The sequence below is a fragment of the Falco biarmicus genome, chromosome 2 (genome assembly GCF_023638135.1).
Source record: "Falco biarmicus isolate bFalBia1 chromosome 2, bFalBia1.pri, whole genome shotgun sequence".
Taxonomy (NCBI): Eukaryota; Metazoa; Chordata; class Aves; order Falconiformes; family Falconidae; genus Falco; species Falco biarmicus.
The window spans coordinates 32,425,264-32,447,285 of NC_079289.1; the positions used below are offsets into that span (position 1 = coordinate 32,425,264).

General features: G+C 38.5%; 1 protein-coding gene across 1 annotated transcript in view; it reads right to left on the minus strand.

The window, feature by feature from the left end:
• The window catches only part of GTF2F2 (general transcription factor IIF subunit 2), an 87,547-nt gene that overhangs the window by 59,782 nt on the left and 5,743 nt on the right, over positions 1-22,022 (minus strand). Inside the window, exons 2-5 of the mRNA XM_056327640.1 lie at positions 19,872-19,945; positions 19,387-19,405; positions 17,857-18,001; positions 9,867-9,905 (exon numbers count right to left, since the gene is read on the minus strand). Of these exons, the coding sequence (XP_056183615.1) occupies positions 9,867-9,905; positions 17,857-18,001; positions 19,387-19,405; positions 19,872-19,945 (277 nt within the window). The remainder of the gene's footprint in view (positions 1-9,866; positions 9,906-17,856; positions 18,002-19,386; positions 19,406-19,871; positions 19,946-22,022) is intronic.

Below are 22,022 nucleotides of genomic sequence, written 5' to 3' on the forward strand. Positions count from 1 at the left end.
TATGTGGATACCTGTGCTACACCACTGTAGGGTGTGCCAGAAAAGGTACCCAGTTATAGATCAGTTACTTCTGTCTTCTCTTCCAAGGTTGGAAATTTCACATTCAATACTACTATGACAAGGAGAAAGCCACAAAATCAGGTTCTTAAGTCTGAAGTACTAACAGTTGTTCTAACAACATTTCTTAGAATACGATGTGCACGTGAAGTATTTCTACTCCTATTTTTCTCATCAAGACTTGGGTTACAATGAACTTACTGGAACAGTCCTACAAGCAGGGAGGAACAACAATTTCCATAATTTCTCTGATGATCTTCAATTGCTTGTAGGTGTACAAAGGAGCGTCCTCCCCCTTCCCCAAGGAGGCACTTAACCTGCTCCCAGGCTCAGTCAGCTCCACTTCCCTCCCTGCCTGTTTTCTTGGGTGAGAAAAGGGACCACCATGCAGAATGGACAGAGAGAGTTGAAGGCAGGACTGACCCCCCATACACTACAAAAAAAATATCCTTGCCTCTATTAATTCCTTGAATGACTGCTCATGAAAAAAATATATATAGCTGCCCAAAAGACCAAAATACCCACACTTGGATGCCCAGCATTTCCATTGGTGGAGGAGAAGCCAAGGGCTCTTTTATCACACTTGGCAATGCGCTGGCATGGGTACCAACTATTTGGTTTACACATAGGACAAAATCTAAGACTGGCTGCACTACATCAGACCAAGGTTTGACTAGCCCAGCATCCCCTGGTGACTGTGAACTGTTTCCACCTCCTGATCCTTCACATCTCTGGGCAGAATCCCCATTTTTGATCCTTTGACCCTCACAAACTTCCCCTTATCTTGTTGCCCACCTCCTCCCATCAAACAACTACTTTTCATTTTTCTTTCACCGCACCCCTCCCTTTCATCAGGCAGGTTCTGGGGCTTTGTTAGGTATGCGCAGGAAAGAATATAAAACCAGAACAAACATATATGATGCTCCCTTGAAGTATTTCCTCAGTCTCCAGCCACTTACTGTCCAGTGATTTCTAGAGCCAGATGTGGCTTCTGGAGGTAGCTTTGATGCTGTGAAATACACAGGCTGTGCAACATCAAATTACAGCTCCAACTCTTCACCTACATCACCTGCTCACCCACTGACCAGTGTTTCACAGCATCATAATTGCACTATTGACATTTTCAAATAGTCATGTCTTATTTTCAATTGTCTTTTTGCATTTGTGCCTATTACAACTGTGTAAGTGACAATTGGTCATTTCTTTTCTACAGTAGGTAATACTTCTCTAGATCCTAAAGGGGGGAGGGGGGGAAATTACATCATCATTTGCAGCAATCAGTGGCATTATTATTTTCTCCTCTTACATAAAAGCATTACAAGGTTTCCATTCAATAAGATGAGAACAGCTTAAGAAAATGATATTCCTCCTTCTCTCCCCATTAGTATACAAGCAGAACAAGGGCAGGCAACAAATATTACAATTTAATAACAGCAGTGCCTCGACCATTAATTTATTTGGGTAGAAGGGTCACATTGCCCTAATTCTGTTGACTAATGGATTGGGGATAAAGGGGCAAGTTAACTTGGGTCTATGACAAAATAAATATTATTTTCTTAGGCTATAATTATTTTATCTTTGCTAAATAACTACTGCCTAACCCTAATTTTGTCTTCTGTCCCACAACACAGGGGAGCAATTCTTAGATTGACAGGAAAATGACTATTAGTTAAAAACATGAAGGTATTTTCATATGAAGAGACAGGCTTGCATAGTTTACTAGGCTGAAACAAAAGCAATTGATATGGCCCAAGAAATTTAAGACTAGAAAATTCACATTATGGTTTTTGACGTAGGCATTCTGTAAGTCCTACATACTTACAGGTATATTACAGGGAACACTGTCTCAAAACATTGTCTCTATAAATCATCATAATTCACAATAAAATGCCAGAAAACAAGAAGTGCAGCAGGCACTGGGGAAGGTAGGAGGGAGATGTATGATGACACCTGAGGAATGTGGATAGGCAAGCACTTGGAAGAAGAAAGTGCAGCTGCCTTTCTGAAAGAAATTGCATAATATCCTGTAGAACTAGACAGTTGATTTCTTCTCCTAAGAATGTGTGTAGTAGGAGTACCACACACAGCTAAAGCAACAGTCTCCTAAAAAGCTGTTTCTATCTGCAATGATAACAGTTTAACATCATTGCCATTATCATTTAACACTACATTGTTCATTTTAAGCTTCACAAAAGCATACTGCTCTGCCATTTCAGAAACAAAACCATTCACAAAGCTGGTACAATAATTACAGCTGTAAACGGCAGCTACTCATTTAAAACACTGTTAGGACATGATGACATGCAAGTTCAACATGTTAAGGTTTCAAAATCAATTAGAAGATGACTGTTATGAATTGAGCCATTCTGAAGATCCGTAAACTTCTGATAATGTTAAAACTCACTACAGTATTGCCTGTGTGGTGTGACTTTGGGGGACATAATCTTCATTTATAGTGAGTTCAGGAAACCCTCCATCTTTCTGGACATTAAAGGGAGATTCCACTAGTTGCACTCCCAAGCATTATTTCAGTTACCTGAAAAACTAGATCTCTACACTTTTCCAGGATACATTTGTTTTTTGCTTTTGACACCACACCACTCCAAGCTTTCAACAGCAGCTTTGTTCCCGGTATGGAAAGCTTGGCCAAAAGGAGGCAGCAGGTTTTCTTGCTCACGTCTCCTGAAGGGAGATTCAGTCTCCAGCGTAAGGGGGTGGCACTTCACCAGCCACAGGAGCACACACCAAGGGGATGAGAGTTCAGATTTAATAGCCCAAGGCTGCTTGCTAGGGAAATCCCCCAGGAAGATGAGGATCCAAGGAGCTTGCTAGAGCCATGGACCTGATGCTCAGGGAAGCCTGCAGTGCTGCAGTCCCCAAGCAGTGAGGACGGGGAGGGAGCAGTGTGGCAAAAGAGCCTACAATACCCGAGTACCTAGAGACAAAGAGAAGGGCCAATCAACTCCGTGTCGGTGACCATCACCTGAGGGTCTTGGGTTTATGGAGGTGGCAGATGACCACGTAATGCAACACTGAGGTTGTACAACACAAGCAACATCTAATTATCCTGAAATTACTAAATTAAAAACAAAAATTGAACAAAAAAAACCCAAAACCCAAAATAAATTATTTTGGTTTGTCGTATGTCAGATTTCAGAGAGGAAATTTTATTTTTTTGCAGCAGGAGTCAGAAAAATTCACTTAAAAAAAAATTTGTTAATAGAAAACCTTGAGCTACAAATCTACTGCTGCAGCTCTGCAGAAAGCTGCTTGTTAACTCAGAGGAGGTTCTTGATTCTGTACCATAGTGAACAGATGAAGAAAAAGAACAGGTCAGAGGTGGGTACAGACACTCTCAATTAAGAAGAAAAAATTAAGCAAACAAACTATAGCAATGAACAGGCTAAGCATCAAAAAATGTAAACAGAACAAACAACTATAACACCAAACCCAGTCATTTATTGCCTCTCTACTACTTAAATAAAGCCTTCGGCAAGTATTAGGGATAAAGCAGTACATTTTCTCAATGCTAAAACTAGTAATCTCAGAGGAGACAAATTTAAGGTCCTGCAAGCCAGGCTGACAAGAATCAGCTAAACAGAGAAAAAGGTACTCTCACGTTAGGAGTCATATCAATACTAACTTTATCAAACTGAAGAGCAAATACTACTCTTTCCCAACAGGGCAAACATCTGACATGTAGGCTATTTTATGCCTTACATGAAGATAAAAGCCCGCCTCTATAAGACTTTTCTGCCATGCAGATAATGATTTTAGGGTTTGCCCACAGACGACAGTGCAGAAATCCCTAAGACAACCTGTATGAGTAAGACAACATGCTGTAATGCAGCTACATGTTATTCCTGCTCCTATATCACAGCTGTTGGCAAGATGCTGGGGCTGGAAACCTCAGTAAGAGCACCAAATGAGCTCTGCTAGATTGTTTCTAGACTCAAGCATACAGAAAGCTCAGGTCGTACCGTGCTGCAGCCTCCAGTGCGCTCAGTGGCAGTTAGCAACCTTAAAACAGCTGCTCTTGCCTTTGCCTTCATTGCTTCTCCCCTCAGAAGTTAATTCCATGGTTAAAAGTAAGAAACTTCAACTATCCCTGATGCAAGCAGTGTAACAACAGTACAGAAGTGGGGGAAAAAAAACAAAGCATGAAAAAAAGCAGAGTCTGAGAGTAACAGCACTGAAGGTCTGCTTGCTCAGTGTCGTGACTCCAGCAAAGTAGCCAAAAGCAGATATCCATGAATCATAAAACCATAGAATCATTTATGTTGGAAAGACCTTTAAGATCATCAAGTCTGAAAGAAGAATGAATGAAGCCTAAGGACAGAGCAGCCATGCATGATTCTCCTACTGGGTATGGATCCCAGTGCCTACCAGGCTTTTGTGGCTTGGGGTCTCTTAAATCAGATGTCCTCTCAATCTCAGTACCCTTCGGTGGATTACCTTTCACATATCTCTTTGGTGTCCTCTAAGGTCATGTAAGCTTTTAGCAAATACCACCTTCACATCCACATCTTCTGGCAACGAATTCAATAGCTCAATTACATGCTGAGTGCAGAACCACCTCTTTTTATTTACTTTGAAACTGCTTCCTGCTAGCTTTACATCTGCTACATGCCAGTCTTGTACTGGCCAAGGCAGCAAGCATTTGATCTCCCTCTGACCCTTTGATCCATCGTTCAAGGCTCTAATTTGCAATACGGCAAAGGTCTGAACGCATCAAATGTGATCGTGCTGGTAGATGGGTGAACTGCAATAATCAGCAAAATCCCTCACAGAAGACAAACACAATTTGTGGAGTCATGATCTGCAATGCCAAGCACAGCTGAAATTCCTGGAATTTCTCGAGAGTCAGAAGGGAAAACCAAGAACTCTAATACAAGCCAAAAGCATGCTTCTGCTTAGTGTAATACTTTGACAAGCTGGATGTGGACACTGCTGAAGGACAGTAACAGGCTCATAGGATTAATTCCCACTCTTTTATATTGGGTTCTATTCCCAGGATAGAGACTGCATGACAACAAATACATCGGTGCTGCTCAGGCAAACAGAAATGTTAGAATATTCATACAGTATACTAAAATAAATAGCCGGACCCTAAGGACACAAAGGCCATTTATGCAAGTTCCTAAAAATTTTAACGCCAGTTAGTGCTGACCTACATCAAATCCATACCCTTTTTGCTGTTCGACCAGTGCGCCTTCCCTTTTTCTCCACAATATTTATTGCAACCAGTATGACAGACTTTGACTACATATACCTTAAAGCAGGAATTGTTGCTTCTTTGTGTGTTTAACAGCTACAAATGGAGTCTCATTAATGATTATGGCTCCTAGAAAACTACTAGGAAGCCTGTATTTAAAGTTTTGTTGCATTTATCTGTCAACAGAAATAGTTATATTTCCAAGACCAAAATTGTTTCTGTGGCTTGAAAATGGCAGATTCCGTAATTCAGTTATCTTCAAGACTGACTTTTGAGCTAGTATATAAATTAAGAATTACTGGTTTATTCCTCCTGAAGATCATTTTTCAGTTAGTTTCACTTTTGAAGTATAATAAATATACGTTAGCCACTTTGAAGAGGATGAAATCAAATGTGCATTTAGCAGCTTTATACAGTCCTGTGTCGTCATGTTAAGAACTCTGTGCCTTTAACAAAGAACTGCTGATTTTACCATATGCACTTCAGTGTTTATCAAAGTGCTTACACTGAATTTATTTTAAATAAATTTTAAACACATGTATTTTCACCACCTGAATTTTTTATGTTGCAACATCAAAAAAATGAAGCAAGTGTGATCTACAGACAGTTGAAGTGTTGTATATGTGTGTATGCAGTCAAATATGTACATTCACAACTGGCAACACTTTAATACTAGGTTCACACTACATTGTCTGCAGCAGCTCAGATAACTTACTCCTTTTAACCAAAGCCAAATCAGAAATGGTCCCAATGGTGCCTCTCCCTTCCTTAGAAGGCATTTGTACTACTCACTGGCAGGTTTACAGAAAAGAGATGACTAATACCTTGTCCAAATGCATGTTAAGTACTGAAGGCTGCTATTTGCTATAAACTTACATAAAAGGCTTCAAGAAATAACATTTGGATACAACAGTAGTTCAATTGCCTTACAGAAGGTTCAGGAATTGCAACCAGCAGGTTGCACAAAACACTCCCTGGCGAACCCCTGAAGAAAACGGTGCATCTGTAGTTTGTGTACAGAGCTGATACACTCACCTCACCGCCCCCCATCCCCCTGACACCAATACTATACTTTCAAAGCTACCTTCTCAGAGCTTAGGCAACATCATAATCCATTGCTGCCCCGGGAACTTTCATTTAATGCACTTCCAAAAGGACAGTATCCAATTACATTTGTTCCTACAGGTGAATGCATTTGTTTACCGTATCATTCTCAACAGACTACACAGGCTCAGGGCAGCAGCTTCTGGGGATTTTTATTGGGCGGGGGGAGAAGGTCGTACTTTAACTGGCACAAATGCTTGGTTTTCACAGCTTCTGTCACCACTGACAGCACTTACAAGTAGGTGCAAGCAAGGTCATAGGCAAACAGGAGCTACACACACATATTTGGGTTTAAATCCAATGCTCATCATCATACAGGAACAAGGAGAGCCAATTCTCATTTCTCTTTTTCTTTAGCTGAGTGTGTAATTTGCTTCCCTCCTTTCACATTTAATATAAACCAGCCTTCAGGCACTAAACAACATTGGTTGAACCACTAAGCACTGTTTATCACAAGCACTAATCAAATAGGATTTCTGTACAGAAAAAGTGATCTAAAATGATAACATGCAAGAGGAGCTCAAAATTAGTTTAAGTAAACTGGTTTCACTTATGTCTTCATTCCCGAATATTTTGACCCTAACCATAGCATCATTCAAGATATTATGGATGCTAAAGGTTTACATGGACTCAACCAACAGGGATACTTCATAGAAGGAAAATCCATGAGGCCCTGTTAAACAAAACACCATCACACCTGGCTCTGGATCTCCCTGACCAGTGAATCACTAAAGGCTGGAAGAAGTATTCTGGGGAGGTATCACTATGCTTTCTGCATTGTTCTTACACTCTTCTCAAGGCATCTGCTATTGATTACCACTGAGGAAAGGATACCAGCCAGATTATCTTTGGTGGGACCCAGTATCATGTTGTCTGTCTCCAAATAATATCCAGTAGCAATGCTGGTACTATCTCACCTGTTGGGATGTTGTAAGCCACTTACCAAAAATAAATGTGATTAAAAATGTCATACATAATACTAATGATTTGTGACATAAGAAATTCTGAAGACTGACAACACCCTCCTAATGTAAAAATGTGGGGGAACTTTTAAAAGAATATAAATAATATTTAGAAATCCTTTGATTTATCTCATTTACTGCTTTTACTTACTTTCTAACTACAAATAAACCTTAAATATTTTTATTACAGAAATACCTAAAAGCAGTCATTAGGGCCTTGTTATGCTAAAATGCTACGTAAATACATGAAAGACATCATCTTTGCCTCAAAAGTACTTATTGTAGGCCAAGATAAAGTAGATTAACAGCAAAATGGAGCACTCAATCTGAATTACTTGTGAGGCAGCCTGGAAAAGGTCATCTGAGTTCTGTGATGATTTTGAGAAAAAAAGCACATAAACACAACTGATGGCTGAGAGCCCTCCTTTAAATGCTCCAGTGTAAACCAACTATCACCACTCAGAAACTGAATCCACAACCAGCTTGATTCCATCAAGTGGGTTTAGCACTCATCTTCTCAGCATATTTAAACAGCCCCCAGCATACAGTAATTCATTCTTCTGGCCGAAGCAAAAATACAAACAATTGAACATGTGACCACCTTACAGAATATTTGCGGAACAAGGAGACACCATGAGTGAAAAGCAGACAATTCAACCATTCCAATACAAACTGAAACAGAATAACCGCCCCCCCCCGGAAGCCAAGCAAAACTAAGGCTGCATCCCTTCAACTAAAGATCATCAGAGAAATGCAATATAAGTATCAAAATACTGATTCATTTTAACAGTTAAACCCTCAAGATCTGCTTTACATGAGACATCCCACAGCAGTGAGTCTCAGTTTTCAAGTGGCATAAAATACTAATCTCTAGAAAGCAGCCCTTCATAACGTTAAAACCACACCACAATTAACATATAATCAGAGCGAACAGGTTTTAACAAGTAACTGTGAAAAACTGCAAGCTATAAAACACACCTTGAATTCAGTAAGTCGTCAGACTACAACATTTCTAGCACCAGTCTTTTGACATGCTTAAGCCAGTGTAACAAAAAGCACCTCAATATTACGAAGAATTCCCTCCTAGAAAAAACAACCCCCAAACCCTACTCCTAGCCAGACACAAAGTACACACTTTCAACAAGATCGAACACTGAAATGCAATTCAAATAAAAGTATTAGAAAAAACAGACATCTCCATGTTAAAGTGTTCAAAAAATTACGTTGAAGAAGACATTTTGAAAACCCACTAGCATTAGTCTTATGTTCAGGAATTGGTCTCTAAGCCAGGCCCATGAGACTCTTTCCAGTCCATCTGCTGTCTCTGCCACTCCCAAGTGCCAGCCCAGTCCCAGTACTGTTTAATCTGTGTGCATGAGAGGTAATCCTACTGACAAAACAGATTTACCTATATATTTTATATTAGATGTGTCTGGTTTCCAAGGTTCATGGGCCCTTACTAACAAACAGTTGCACTTATCTGTGCTAGTACATCAATGATATTTTTGTAACATCCCTTTAACAAAAGCAGAAAAGGGGATTTTTATTAAACATTACTTGACACTGTAAGATTCTCATGCTGTTGTGTACCTGTCCAGGAATTTCAGTAACATAAGCCCAAAGGATTTAGCAGAAGAGAAGGGAGCAGGCTAGGAACACAGAGCCTTGACAGTTCTGCTGGAGCTGCTGGGGAATTGTACTTGCACGTACCTATGTTAGAATAAGACTTCCTGGACTGCCTCCTTCAGAGGCTGTAAAGGAAGCCTGCACAGACTAGCTCAGACCTGAAATAAAATCTTTAGATTCTGAAGGCTGATATCCTATTTGATATAAGCATGTTGCCCTTTTCACAAAAAAATACCAAAGGGCAATACTTCTATTGACTACTACGAACTGTGTAAAAAAACCACTTTTACTATAGCAACGGCAGTTTGAGATGCACCCTCAGAATTTTTACTGTACTTGAGACGTCGTTGGACTGACTAATATGTAACTGGCAGGTAATAACCAGTGAACTAGCCATTTTTCACTCTTTCGAAAGAACTTATAATTCTTTCACAAGAAAACTTTTTTCCATTAGAAAAACGGAATAAAGTACAGTACTAGAAGACTACTTTTCTGACTACTTAGTTTATGCAATTAAAATCAAATAACAAAACATTTGGAAATTTGCTACAAACTTTCCAATCAAGAGGAAAGAATTCAAACTAAAAAATACAATGAACTTAAAAAAAAACAGTTGAGAAATAAAAAAAATTAAATATTTAAAATAACATTCCAAGGAACATTACATTTCTAAAGCTTTCCCACATCATTTATTCCCTTTCTTTTACATAACAAATATTAATAATTTAAGCTTTTGGTTGCAGCAGAGAATCAGTTTATGAAATCATTTTTCAATTTTATGAAATTCTACTCTAGAAATGTAACAAAAAAAGACTCCTTACCAATTTCTTGATAAGTAAAACTGAAAAGCTGCAGTCATAATTAATTTTCGTAGTGTTTCAAAAAAAAGCATCCATACTTACCAGCACTGCTGCTTTCAGATTTTTCTTCCGGTTGGCTTTCTGGAAAAAAACACAACCAAATGAATAAAAAAGGGAACATAACATTTCTGTATTGATTATTTGAAATTACATGTAAAAAGTGGATTGCAAAGAAAAGAAGATGATAAATTATGATAAAATCATAATCACTGGATTTGATTAATGTTTATAAATTTACCTTCTGAAGGTACCTTTAGTGCCCAAACTCACAACTTAAAATGAGTGCCCAAACTCACAACTTCCATTACACCTCTGAGCTCTGCAAGAATGAAGTTACACATCTGTACAAAATCAGTAGTACGATTATGCTTAAGCAACAAATAGTATCTATTTATCTCACTGGTCAGTCTAGACAAATGAATATTATTTTTACATATAAAAAAATATAATCAAGGTTCTGCAAAAGAATGCTCTTAATTGGTATTAGGTAATTTTTTTAACCTGATCAACCTCTCCTTTACCCTTTCTGCAGATCACACAAGAATTTATCTTTTCAGTCTTTTCCCTTTCTGATCATTGGCCCTCAAACGATACTATAGCCCAACCTGTTAAGTACAAAAAATGCACATAATCAGAAATGTCTCCTGTTCCACAAAGCAGAGAATCAATGTATGAAGGAAAAACCTAGGCACAAGTGTTGCAAAGTGACTTGCCAAAAAATTATCATTTGGGTGAATGGTAGAGTCAGATTCAGAAACAGCTTTCTGCATGACATTCCAATCCCACATTTCAAGAAATGGCAGCCAGCGAATGTATTTTGGTAAACTGAGTTCTAACATCTACCAAGCCCTATGAAATTAATCCCCTACATAAAATTATCAACCTAAAATTTGACTTCTCCTCCTACATTTCTCCTTTTTACACATCTTCTAAGGTAAAGAATAAAAAGAACATTTTCATTCATCTGAAATACGGTTTAAAATGGTAATATTCATCCTTAGCTTTCAACTCAGACATGTCACAACTATCATTACGGGCTATTTATTTACAGATGAGAGTGAATTACTGCTTTAACTCAGATAATAATTTTTGAGTTCAGTTAGTTTGATCATTTTTGCCATTTACAGGCTGGGCATTAACTGAACTGAAAACCTGCAATATTTTACAAAACCTTTTTTCTTCCACTGATTCTTTCTAGTTTTCATGGCTGATAGCCCTGTTTTCTCATTGAGATGGCTGACAGCCTGAGAACTAATGCAAATGGAAAAAGCAGTATCTCACAGAGCCTTCTTTCTTTCCCAGTAGCTGTCATTAGTCTTAGCAGCTGAAAGCACGTGCTTCCTCAAGAGAAAATATCCATTATATGGCCTCTTCCCACCCGTGAGTACTCACAAAGTGAGTTAAAATTCCGCCAACTTTCAGATATACATGCAGGATAGCCTGTTTGCAGGAAAACATGTATTTTCTCATTGACATCATATTTTCTGTGTTATTTAGCACATTTACAGCACAATGTTATTACCCAACCAGTACCCTAACTCAGTTGTAACTTAATTAAGGAAACATTCAGTACACACACACAAAAGAGGACACAATGAAGGACACACAAGTGTACTAAGATGTCAACTGCTGCCTGGACTGAGATGTAAGAAGCAGCTGGATTTAAAGCAGTTTCTTTTTAACTGTTTCAGTGAAAGACTAGCTACCTAGCCAAAACTACTGCATAACACATCAAGCATTTCTGATTCAAAGAACAATAACGTGTATCATGTCTATAGGTGGAGTGTGTGTGTTTGCTTGTATGTATCAACAGAATTTGCCCTCAACAGCAGAGACAAAAAAACAGACAAAATTCAAGCCTTGCAAAAAAGTGGTGGGTTTTTTCCTCATTATTAGACAATTTGGATTTGTTATGACTAGGTCACAAGTCTCTGCTTTAAAAATCTTCTCAGAACTAATATCATGAAGAAGGTAAAAGAAGTTATACTATGTCTATTCAATATATTTTATTGATGCAGACTACAGCTGCTCAGCCTCCTCCACAACATGCAAGATTAACAGATAAATATCAATAGGTTGGGGTTGGTTGGTTGTTTTTTTGTGGTTGTTTTTTTATTGGGGGTGGTGGTGGTGGTGCAGGTTTTTTTACACATACATCAGTAAGACTGAAAAAACCAAATTTTAAGTCAATGAGGAAGGCAGAAATCCAATTCTATTCCCATCACATTGAACCCATTCTAACATACCTTGTATTTTGTGCATTGTATTCTCAATTGCTAAATTTGTACAGACATTAACAGTCTATAGTTTTGATAACAAAAATGAAAATTAGGAGCCTACCCGTGCCAGCCAGCTGAACCCACTTTACAGTAATTTCTTTATTCTCGCAACACTCATAAGAAGTAAATAAATACAATTTCCATTTTTTAGAGGTGGAGAAGAGAGATGATGTAAGAAGTCACAGTTGTTTTCTAAATGGACCGTAAGTCACAATAATACTGACCCATCAAAATGCTGTCTGTAATTAGACTAACTTGAGTCACATATTCTGCTTTTATGATCACGGGTTGCATCTTCTTTATGATCCTCAAAAATATTTGAAAATTTGCATAAATGCCAGGGACCTGAAAGGCTGCTGCTGCTTCTATTTCTTTTGATCGTGAGGCTGCTGATAGGTTTTCCTCTTCTGCTAACAGTCCATAAAAGACTGAAGTACATAGAGGAACAAAGTAGCATTAAGACCCCAAACCATTTTGGAGACAGAAATGCATGGCAGATTGAATAGAAATAATTGGAAAGTACTGTTAAAGTAGACAGGTATACATCAAAACTCCTCAGCAGGCAGAGCTAAGATGGCAGAATGATGAGGGAGTGCATTTAATTCCTAAAAAAGAGTCTGATGAGAAATTTGAGAAGTCAAACATTAATCTAATAGGATTAGTAGTAGTAATAGAAGGCATCAAGATTCTGAGCACTGCATATTTTATTGGAAATAATTAAATGTAATTAAAGAAGTAACTGATTTAATGATGGGAAGAAACATCTTTCCAGGATTTTTATTAGTCTTTCTTCCATTCACATTTCTTTAAATGTCTGGATAGATCTGGTATTTCAAAATACACAAAATACAGAATACAAACCTCTGAATATTCATTTTCACTGGAATACAATTGTGCATTGTACATTAAACAGTAGGTGTGATTCATGTACAAACTCAGAAAAGGTCCTTTCATATATGAAAAGCTGTATAAAGGAAAAAAAACCAACTCAAAACAAAGGGAGAATATTCAAGGAGTGTGGGAATAAAGGAGCTGTTCTAAGGTATATAAGCAGTTACGTGTATTATTGAACAAGAACACAAAAAAATCTGAAATTCATGAATTGAGATTCTGAAAGAAGAGAAGATTCAGGAAACTGGAGAAGAACACAGTGTTAACAGCCAGCAGTCTTCTGTGAAGCACAAAACAGTGAAACAATCCATGCATGAACGCTGCTGAGAAACAAAGTTCTGGCAGTCATTCTGTCAATGGAATTCTCTAAACACTTTTTACTTTCAGCAAGATGGAACAAGCATGAAAGAATTTAAAGTCACTAAAACAGGCATTAAGGCAATCCCACTTATGAAGGGGGAGTTGTGAAGATACACTTAAAATTTCAATAAAATGAGTCATCTCATCCTACTTTACAGAAATAACTTGTAATTTATTTGTGCCGGCAGTGTAAAACCTTCCTCTCCACCCATCAGTCCCTTTACAGTTAGGGATGCAATTGCCTGCCAAGGTCTGTGTTTTCCCAATTCACATTAGTAGCACATTTGTCCAAGAACTAGCTCAGTAAGAAACTTTTATCGTTATCTGTAACATAGCTCCAATTTTTATTTATATTCAGGGACAGCAATCCTAAACTACCTGCTGGCGAAAAAATTAAGCAACAGTCAATTAAAGCAGTAAGGGAATTAATTTATAATTGCAATCAGAAAATTTTGCTGTTAAATGTTTAACAAAAGCATGTTCCCATTCCTTCAACCAAGAAAGAAACTGTCAAATTACAGCACATCTTTATGTCAGGGTGTCTGTCAGTAGGAAGCTCAGAAAAAAACAATTTTAACCAAATATACCTTATGTCATGCCATGACTTGCACCTAGATAGTTCTTAGCTATACATGCATAAGAAAAATTAATTTTGTTCAATACAACAAATGGAAATATAAGCAAAATGCTCTCCTTTCCTCCCGCCCAAAAAATTACAGCTATGATAGCTGATGACAAAGATAAAATAAAGTGACTGGAAGCACAAATAGCATTGTTGCATAGCAACTGTTGATGTACATATGGTGATGTTTATGGAACAGAATGTAGTTCATATTTAATGCAGAAATAATACTGAAACCAGCCTAGACAGCAAGACCTACACAGCAAGAGACAACTGTACTTCAGATCCCTCTGCAGTCATCACAGAAGCCACAGCTTTGCTAAACTGATATTCAGGAACACCACCACAGGTCTTGCCCAGCAATGAAGACAAAGCAATATCTCACATGTGCAAATTCCCTTGCAAAGGAAGTAGGGAGATATTTTGCAACTACTATTTTTGGAGTGCATTGTACTACTCTGTAATATTCATTAGAGCTGTTGTAAAATACAGAAAAAGAAACAGGAGAAACCCCAGTTAGTCTAAACAGAAAGTGCATCAAGTGTGAAAGCCAGCACAGCCAGATTTTTAATAGTATCTGGGTTGGGATCCACTTTATCCAGCTTCATAGTAGCTCAGACCTAGTGTGCAAACTACAGAAGGCCAAGAAACTGCAATTTATTAGACTCTGGACGTAACAAATGGCACCTCAGAAGAGCCTACTGCTGTGGATTAACAATACTGTCCCCAATATGGGACCACCAGAGACGCAGAGGTTTACAATGTAAGAACTAAAGTACTTCTTCCAATTCAACAGGTATTAGAAACAAGTTCAGTTAAAACAAAAACCACACAAAATCCAATTCAGAAATCTAGAAATTACATCATGCAGAAAATATTAAATTACTTGTCAAATCTGATCTCTTTTGCTTGTTTTAAGTGACCTGCCAAGTCAATGTGAAGTGCAGAATTATCCAGAACATGTAAACTCCCTGCAGCATCTTTCAAGATTACAAAATATTTCAGAAGCAGTTTTGTCATCCCTCATTTTCTGAAAGACCATCTCTCTACAACATAAGGATCCCAGGATTAGAAGACAGCACACGGAATAGATCTTAGGGCTTTTAACGTGCTCAAAAAAACCAGAAAAATAAACCCCCAAACCCACAATCAAAAAAACTCCCCACCCTTTACAAAAGAAACCCAACTGGTTTATGCCATTTGCTCCATTTTAGGTAAGTTCAGTCCTCAAGAAGGGTACTGACTGACATCAATAGTGCATGAAGCACTTTTTTATCTGTATTTCATTTCCATAATTCCTCAAATGCATCCTTCCAGATTCCACATTAGCAACGCCAGCTGCAGTTCCATACCAGCTTAATCTTTGGCCCATAGCTCAAATTGGCATATTGATTCTGTTACATGGTGCACTTCACAAAAGAAAAAGGAACGAGATCACATTTTCACAAAAATATGCTAATTATAATTTGAAGACAAATACTGGTCTGTGAACATAAGAATAAATGAATTTCAGTTTCCTATGACTATCTCATACTGCAGATTGACTGATGTGCAAAGATGTAAGTTTTTATTGAGTCTTTTTTCATGGTTGATATAATTACAGCATTTTTTCCTATGTGGACTTCCTGGTATCAAATAGGGTAGCAGTCTTTCTTTCGGCTGGGATATCCACATAGTTTTGTCCCATGCTTCAGACACCTATTGTCATGCTAGCCATAATTCACTATGAAATTTGTTGAAATTGGCCATAAAGCTCAAAACATACTGGCAATACACATATAAACACAAGAGTGCGGCTGCAGGAACATGGTGTCTGTATGAAATCTGACTGGAATTTGGAATGTATGTGTCACATTCATCTTTACAACCAAAAAAAGTCATACTAGAAAAGCACATTAAAGTTTATTTTTGATTGTACTGCCAACGCCAGCTTTAACACAACAGCAACACATTTTAGCCGTTTTGCATTTAAGCAAGTTTCATGAAAACTCACTGACTGCATGCTATGCTTCCTGATCTCAAACAAAAACAATTTTGACAGGGTCTATGCTTATTCAGTGCTTCAAGTATTTCTCATTTCACTAACTACCCTTTGCTCCCGATTAATATAACAACTTCTACTCAAGCAATCCATGGTCCTTGAATAGCATTTTCTAGTTGCTAAGAAATGCAAAATTTTTAATTTATTAAATAATAATTGGACAGGTTCTAAGTACCTAAAGGTTTTTAGACACAGGCATTAGAGACAGTAAAACAGAAATAAACAGGCATCTTCCAGCCATCCCATTCTAATGACTTTCATTCTAACTGATGACAAATACTCCACATTTAAGTTAAGCATCTGCACTTGCTGCAACTCAAGTTACCGTTAAGAGGTTTTTGAAGCAGTATTTTGTATCATAAGGTGTCTTGGGAAGCAAAATCCCATGGGATTTGCATCATGTAAAAGTCACTGAATGTATACTCTAAACACATCTTCACACCTAAAATCTCTCTCTTCTGTCAAGCATTCTGAGGTACAGGCACAGAGAAATGAAGAAGGATCAGGTACTACTAAAACGCTTGCAACATTCTTGAAAATTTGTTCCCTTTCCACATTTGTAAGCTATGAATTATAAGCCAGTATTTTTAAAGTGTTGCAAGTCACACACAGAACAATACAATTTTTTTAAAGTGAAAAACCAGTAACACAATTACATTACTTTCAGATAAAGGGACAACAAATGCAAAGTGCCTAAGTTGTAGTGTAAAAGCTTGTATTTGTAACACAACTGAGAGAGCCAAGCTCCTTGTACCGTAATATCTCAAAGCTCAGCCATTAAATCTTTAAAACAGATTTTAAGAAGGAGGTGGTCAAACTTACTAAGTATTCTAAGTCTGTCCTGTGAGTTATGATTCTCCCTCCTTATTTGGTAAAGCATCACACGGCCATCACAGCAATTACTTGCCAGCCTATGAACATCAAAAAATCAGAAGCTCGTCACACTGTAGTTTCTGCCCAACAAAAGGCAGAAGTATTAAAAAAAAAAATTACTATTATTTGTCTTCTGGGGACACCAAAACTTAAATGCCTGAAACAGATAACCTGCAGACAAAGAGGTACACTCTGCAGACACCTTCCTTCTGTCTCTAACATCCAGAACATGATCATGTAATTTCAGTAGAAAAACCTTATAGCACATAGGAGTTACATGCAAGGCAGTCTGCTGAACTTACCATACAGTGTAACGCTACGATGTCCCTTAAGCTTAACATGTGATTTGGGACATATGATCTTGAATATCCTAATCACTCATAGAGCTACTGAGCTGAACTTAAGGCAGGCCAAACAGCTGGAATCCAGTGAGAAAAATGATAACCCAACTGCTGCACTGTTTGGTATCATGACCTTATTAAGCTTTAATACACTTAAACCATATATGTACTTCAATGTGGTGAACAGATGTGTTCATTGATAAAATGGATCTGTTCAACTGGACAGAGGAAGAATCAGCATCCTTGTAAAACTATATTCACAGCAGACACCAATTCAAGGAGGACAAAAAAGTATTAGTTGATCCCAAAAGTGCACGGAAACTTAAAAACATTTTTTCCAGTGAAAAACCTAAAGGGGAATAGACAATGTACTGCACTCCACACTCTCCCTGTTCTCTTCAGCAGACTCACAGCTGAAACATACATGAAAGCCCTATGTGCAGAACTTAGATTAGTTGCTAAATCATATAAGGAGAGACAGAAACAAAAAAAGTACAACAGCGTATGCAGATAACAACACAACAGAGCCAAAATCTGACTTCTGGGTCTTATGGCCTTTACAGAATGCAGTTTATTGAAATCATGTATATTGGAATCATAACAAATAACTTCAATTCTAACTTACCTACTGAACTTTCTGTGAACACTGTTAGGGTCTGTCCTCCCACACTTTGCAAAAGAAATGGATGTTCCCTTGGTGCACTGACTGAAGTAGGTTTTCCTCCAATATCATTGATGCTTGCAAGCTCTTCATTCAAAGTAAATGACACCTAACAGTCACAATTACCACAGTGTTACTAAACAGACTCAATTGCACAGCTTTGAGAGTTATGGGGAAAACAAGAGAGGAAACACAAGCAGTATAGCAAATTTCCAATTCAAAAACATAAAGAGCGGGATAAAAGTCTTACTATATTGATCTCCTGTTGAAATGCAGAATTCAAAGCTTTCATTTACTTACTAAAATTTACTCATCTTTTAAAAAATTGTAAATTACTTCCTCCTGAAGTCACGAGAACAATTGGATTATACTTATTAAAATGTAAGGCATAATAAGTTTTCAGACATTGCTCAGCAGGAGTGCTTTAAAATGTTTCACACAGCCAGCTGAATTCCAGGAAAAGTGCTAATATACTACAAGTGTTATTAGCCCAGGAACTCCTGAATTTTATGCAGCCCAAGAGAGGTTCAAATACAGCTCCTTGGCTATTTTTACATGGTGTACCCAATACAGGAGCTGAAGAGGGACTAGGGGGACTGGGGTAACCAGAATCCCCAGCCACAGGACACAGCAAGAAACCTGAAGAGGGACATTTCAGACCAGCAGTACATGCTTTTCCTGTGCATCCTGCTTAGCCTCATTCTGCCATGCAGCAACAGGGCCCCCAGGAAGGCACACATACTCGTTGGGTTCCTTACTGCTTGGTTTTACATGGTCTGCAAAATGAACTTTGTGGGTCTCATCAATATCAAGATTTTGGTGTGAGGGTCACAAAATTAGGGAGGTATTCAAACCTCCAGCAGAACTCTCTCCACTTATCTTAAAAGGATTTTGGCCAGATTATCAAATGGCAAATGCAGCTTGTTTCCTTCCCATTTTTTTGTCCAGCTTCTTCCTATTCAGTGGTACTTGAAGTAATTCTAACTAATACAACTTCCCTTATCTCCTGAAAAAGATACAGGAAGTTACTATCACGCACTGAGGCTGCTAATAAAAGAAGTTACCTTTGCATGCAGAACCTTCAAGTTGCTTTATATTTGGTAGGACCAAATTCCAAATAAAAGACAGAATACTTTCTGAAATTGCAACCCTTCATCTCCAACTTCTTTCACTTTATCATCATCCTCCTTAGTCCTCAGACAGCCTTTTGCACTAATACATCTCAAAATGTTTAGAAAAAGTCGCTACTATGACTGCTGCTTACAGATGGGTAAACAAACCTAGGGAACAAAGAGACCTGATGAAAGTCCCACAGTAAATCTATGGGCAGAATTATGAACAGAATTCTCTCCTCCCGATTTTGTGGTACAATCCTTATTACAGGTGTAACAAAAAAAAATGTGACATTAGAAACTAGTTCTAAACAAGTTCTAAACAATTTTTAGAATTCAAAATATAACACATTCACAGCCTTTGTATTTAGTAATTACTTACTTCTGTTCTTCCTTGATTTCTGCAAAAGAAAATATTTAATGTTTTAGTTTTCATAATCTAATTCCACAAGTTTAGCTTTCCTGATAAAAACCCACACTCAAATCCTAGTTTTATTACTCATCTTCACTCCTGAGCTGCTCAAATTTGTTATGCTGATGCCCAAGAATGGGAAAAGTGTCAGCAGTTGAGAACAGAAGCAGCAAAATAGCACATGTAAGTTATAGAGCATTCTCTAGTTAGATGTGCATATTACTTGGGTTTAAGAAATCAAACATCATATAATGGGATACAACCACTGTCTAGAGTAATTTCATAAAATTTATATTCATAATTACTATACAAGCAAGTACCATTCAGGTATCAGAGAAATATGCAGTGTTTGCAAGAAACAGTATTATGCATTATAAGAGGTGCAACATAACCTATTTTACTGCTGGTAACTTCTTCTAAAAAATGCAGTCAATAAAGGTACAGTAAAGGCTTACTTGGCAATCCTTAGTTTTCCCACTTCACCTCTTCCTGAAGCTTTATTCCACTGTTGCGACAAGTATTTGGGGACCTAAGACAAGACAGATTTCAAGAAAAGTAGATTTTAAAATTCTTAAAATGCTTTTACCCTACCTCTTCAGAATACAGTATGACCTAAATATAGTAGACAATATTGAATCACAGAATTGTTTGGGTTGAAGAGACCTTTAAAGGCCATCTAGTGCACCCCCCCTGCAATAACCGTGGACATCTTCTACTTGATCAGGTTGCTCAGAGAAACACCCAGCCTGACCTTGAGTGTTTCCATTGATGGGGCATCCACAACTTCTCTGTGCAACCTGTACCAATGTCTCACCACCACCCTCACTGCAGAATTGTTTCCCTTGTAGCTAGTCTGAATCTACCCCCCTTTAGTTTAAAACCATTACCCCTTGTCCTACTGGTACAAGCCCTACTAAAAAGTTTGTCCCTGTCTTTCTTATAAACTCCCTTTAAGTACTGAAAGGCCACAATAAGGTCTCCCCAGAGCCTTCTCTTCTGTGGGCTGAACAACCCCAATTCTCTCAGCCTTTCCTTATAGGAGATGTGTTCCACCTCTCTGAATATTTTTGTGACCCTCCTCTGGACCCACTCTAACAGGTCTATGGGTTTCCTGTGCTGAGGACCTCAGGGCTAGAGTCAGTACTCCAGGTGGGGTCTCATGAGTGCAGAGTAGAAAGGAAAATCACCTCCCTCATCCTGCTGGCCACGCTTCTTTTGATGCCGCCCAGGATATGGCTGGCCTTCTGGGCTGCAAGCACACATTGCTAGCTCACATCCAGGTTTCATCCACCAGTACCCCCAAGTCCTTCTCTGCAGGGCTGCTCTCAATCCCTTCAACCCCTAGCCTGTATTGAGAGCTGGAGTTGCCCTGACCCAGGTGCAGGATGTTGCACTTGGCCTTGTTGAACCTCATGACGTTCACAAGGGCCCACTTTTCAAGCTGTTATATATATATTTTGTTAGGGAGAGCAAAGAGAATAATGTAGCATAAAAATAAAGCCAGTGTAGAGTTCCAAATGCAGGAAAAATATTCTAATACCTTAAATATTATTATCCACTCATGAAAGGCAGAAAAAGATCAGCATCATGTTCTTAAACTAAGGAGTCCCAATAATTTTATCAGGTAAAACTAGAATTTTAAATATTCATTAGAAATTGTCATCTCTCTGGGGAAAAAAAACAGCAACCAAACCACTACAATGATGAGAAGTTAGGCAATTACAACTCTGAGACTAAAAGGTGCTGTGAAGGGAAGGCTTAAGAGTTTGGGAACTTCAGACATGCTGAGCAGCAAACCACAGTCCCACTCCCACCAGATGTCCATTTCTCCTACAGCAGAACTATGCTAGGCAGATCTGTCTCAAGTCACTCATCCCCACCCCACCACACTATCAGGAAAAGCCTTTGTGCAGCTGGTCAATATACAGAAAGAGCAAACTGAGATGGCTGGGAGGTGTGGGGGACTTCTATGTTTTAGCTGTACTGATTTTGTATTTAGTAGGTGGAACAACCAAACTAGCTCCCCAATGCATTTCCCCAAACAGCTACACAAAACAGAGGTCAGTGCAGGGACAGGAACAAGCAGCCCCGCTTAACGTGATACATCCAAGGAATAAAAGCTGCTCCACTGATGCTGACTCACCTACACACAATCTCCTTGAGTTACAAAGGTTTTGGCATCTGCAGCATCAGGTGATGTGAGCTCATGAAGGACAGTAATGCGCCTACATAATCAACCAACAACGTGGAAGCTGGCTTTCAAAGCAGACCCATTTTTCCTCTTTTCCCATCAATGCGGTATGAGCTGAAATCACAAGCTGCCTCTCCGGTCTCTGGCCAAAAAAGTACCAGCTCACTATGAGGTAACCTAGACCCCAACAGCTGGCACTTCCACAGCCAGCTTCAACGCCTTGCTGCTGCCACTGTGCCACACACCCACAGTCCTCAGACTCCCAGATGTGTCCCAGACCTGAAGAAACATGCACGCCTGTGTGCAGCAGTGACGGCACTTCTTTTTTCTGGAGACAGTAATGCCAGGAGAATGTACCCAGTGCTCAGCAGAGATATCCTGGGTTTCCTTAAAGACCAGGCAAGGTTAAAGATGA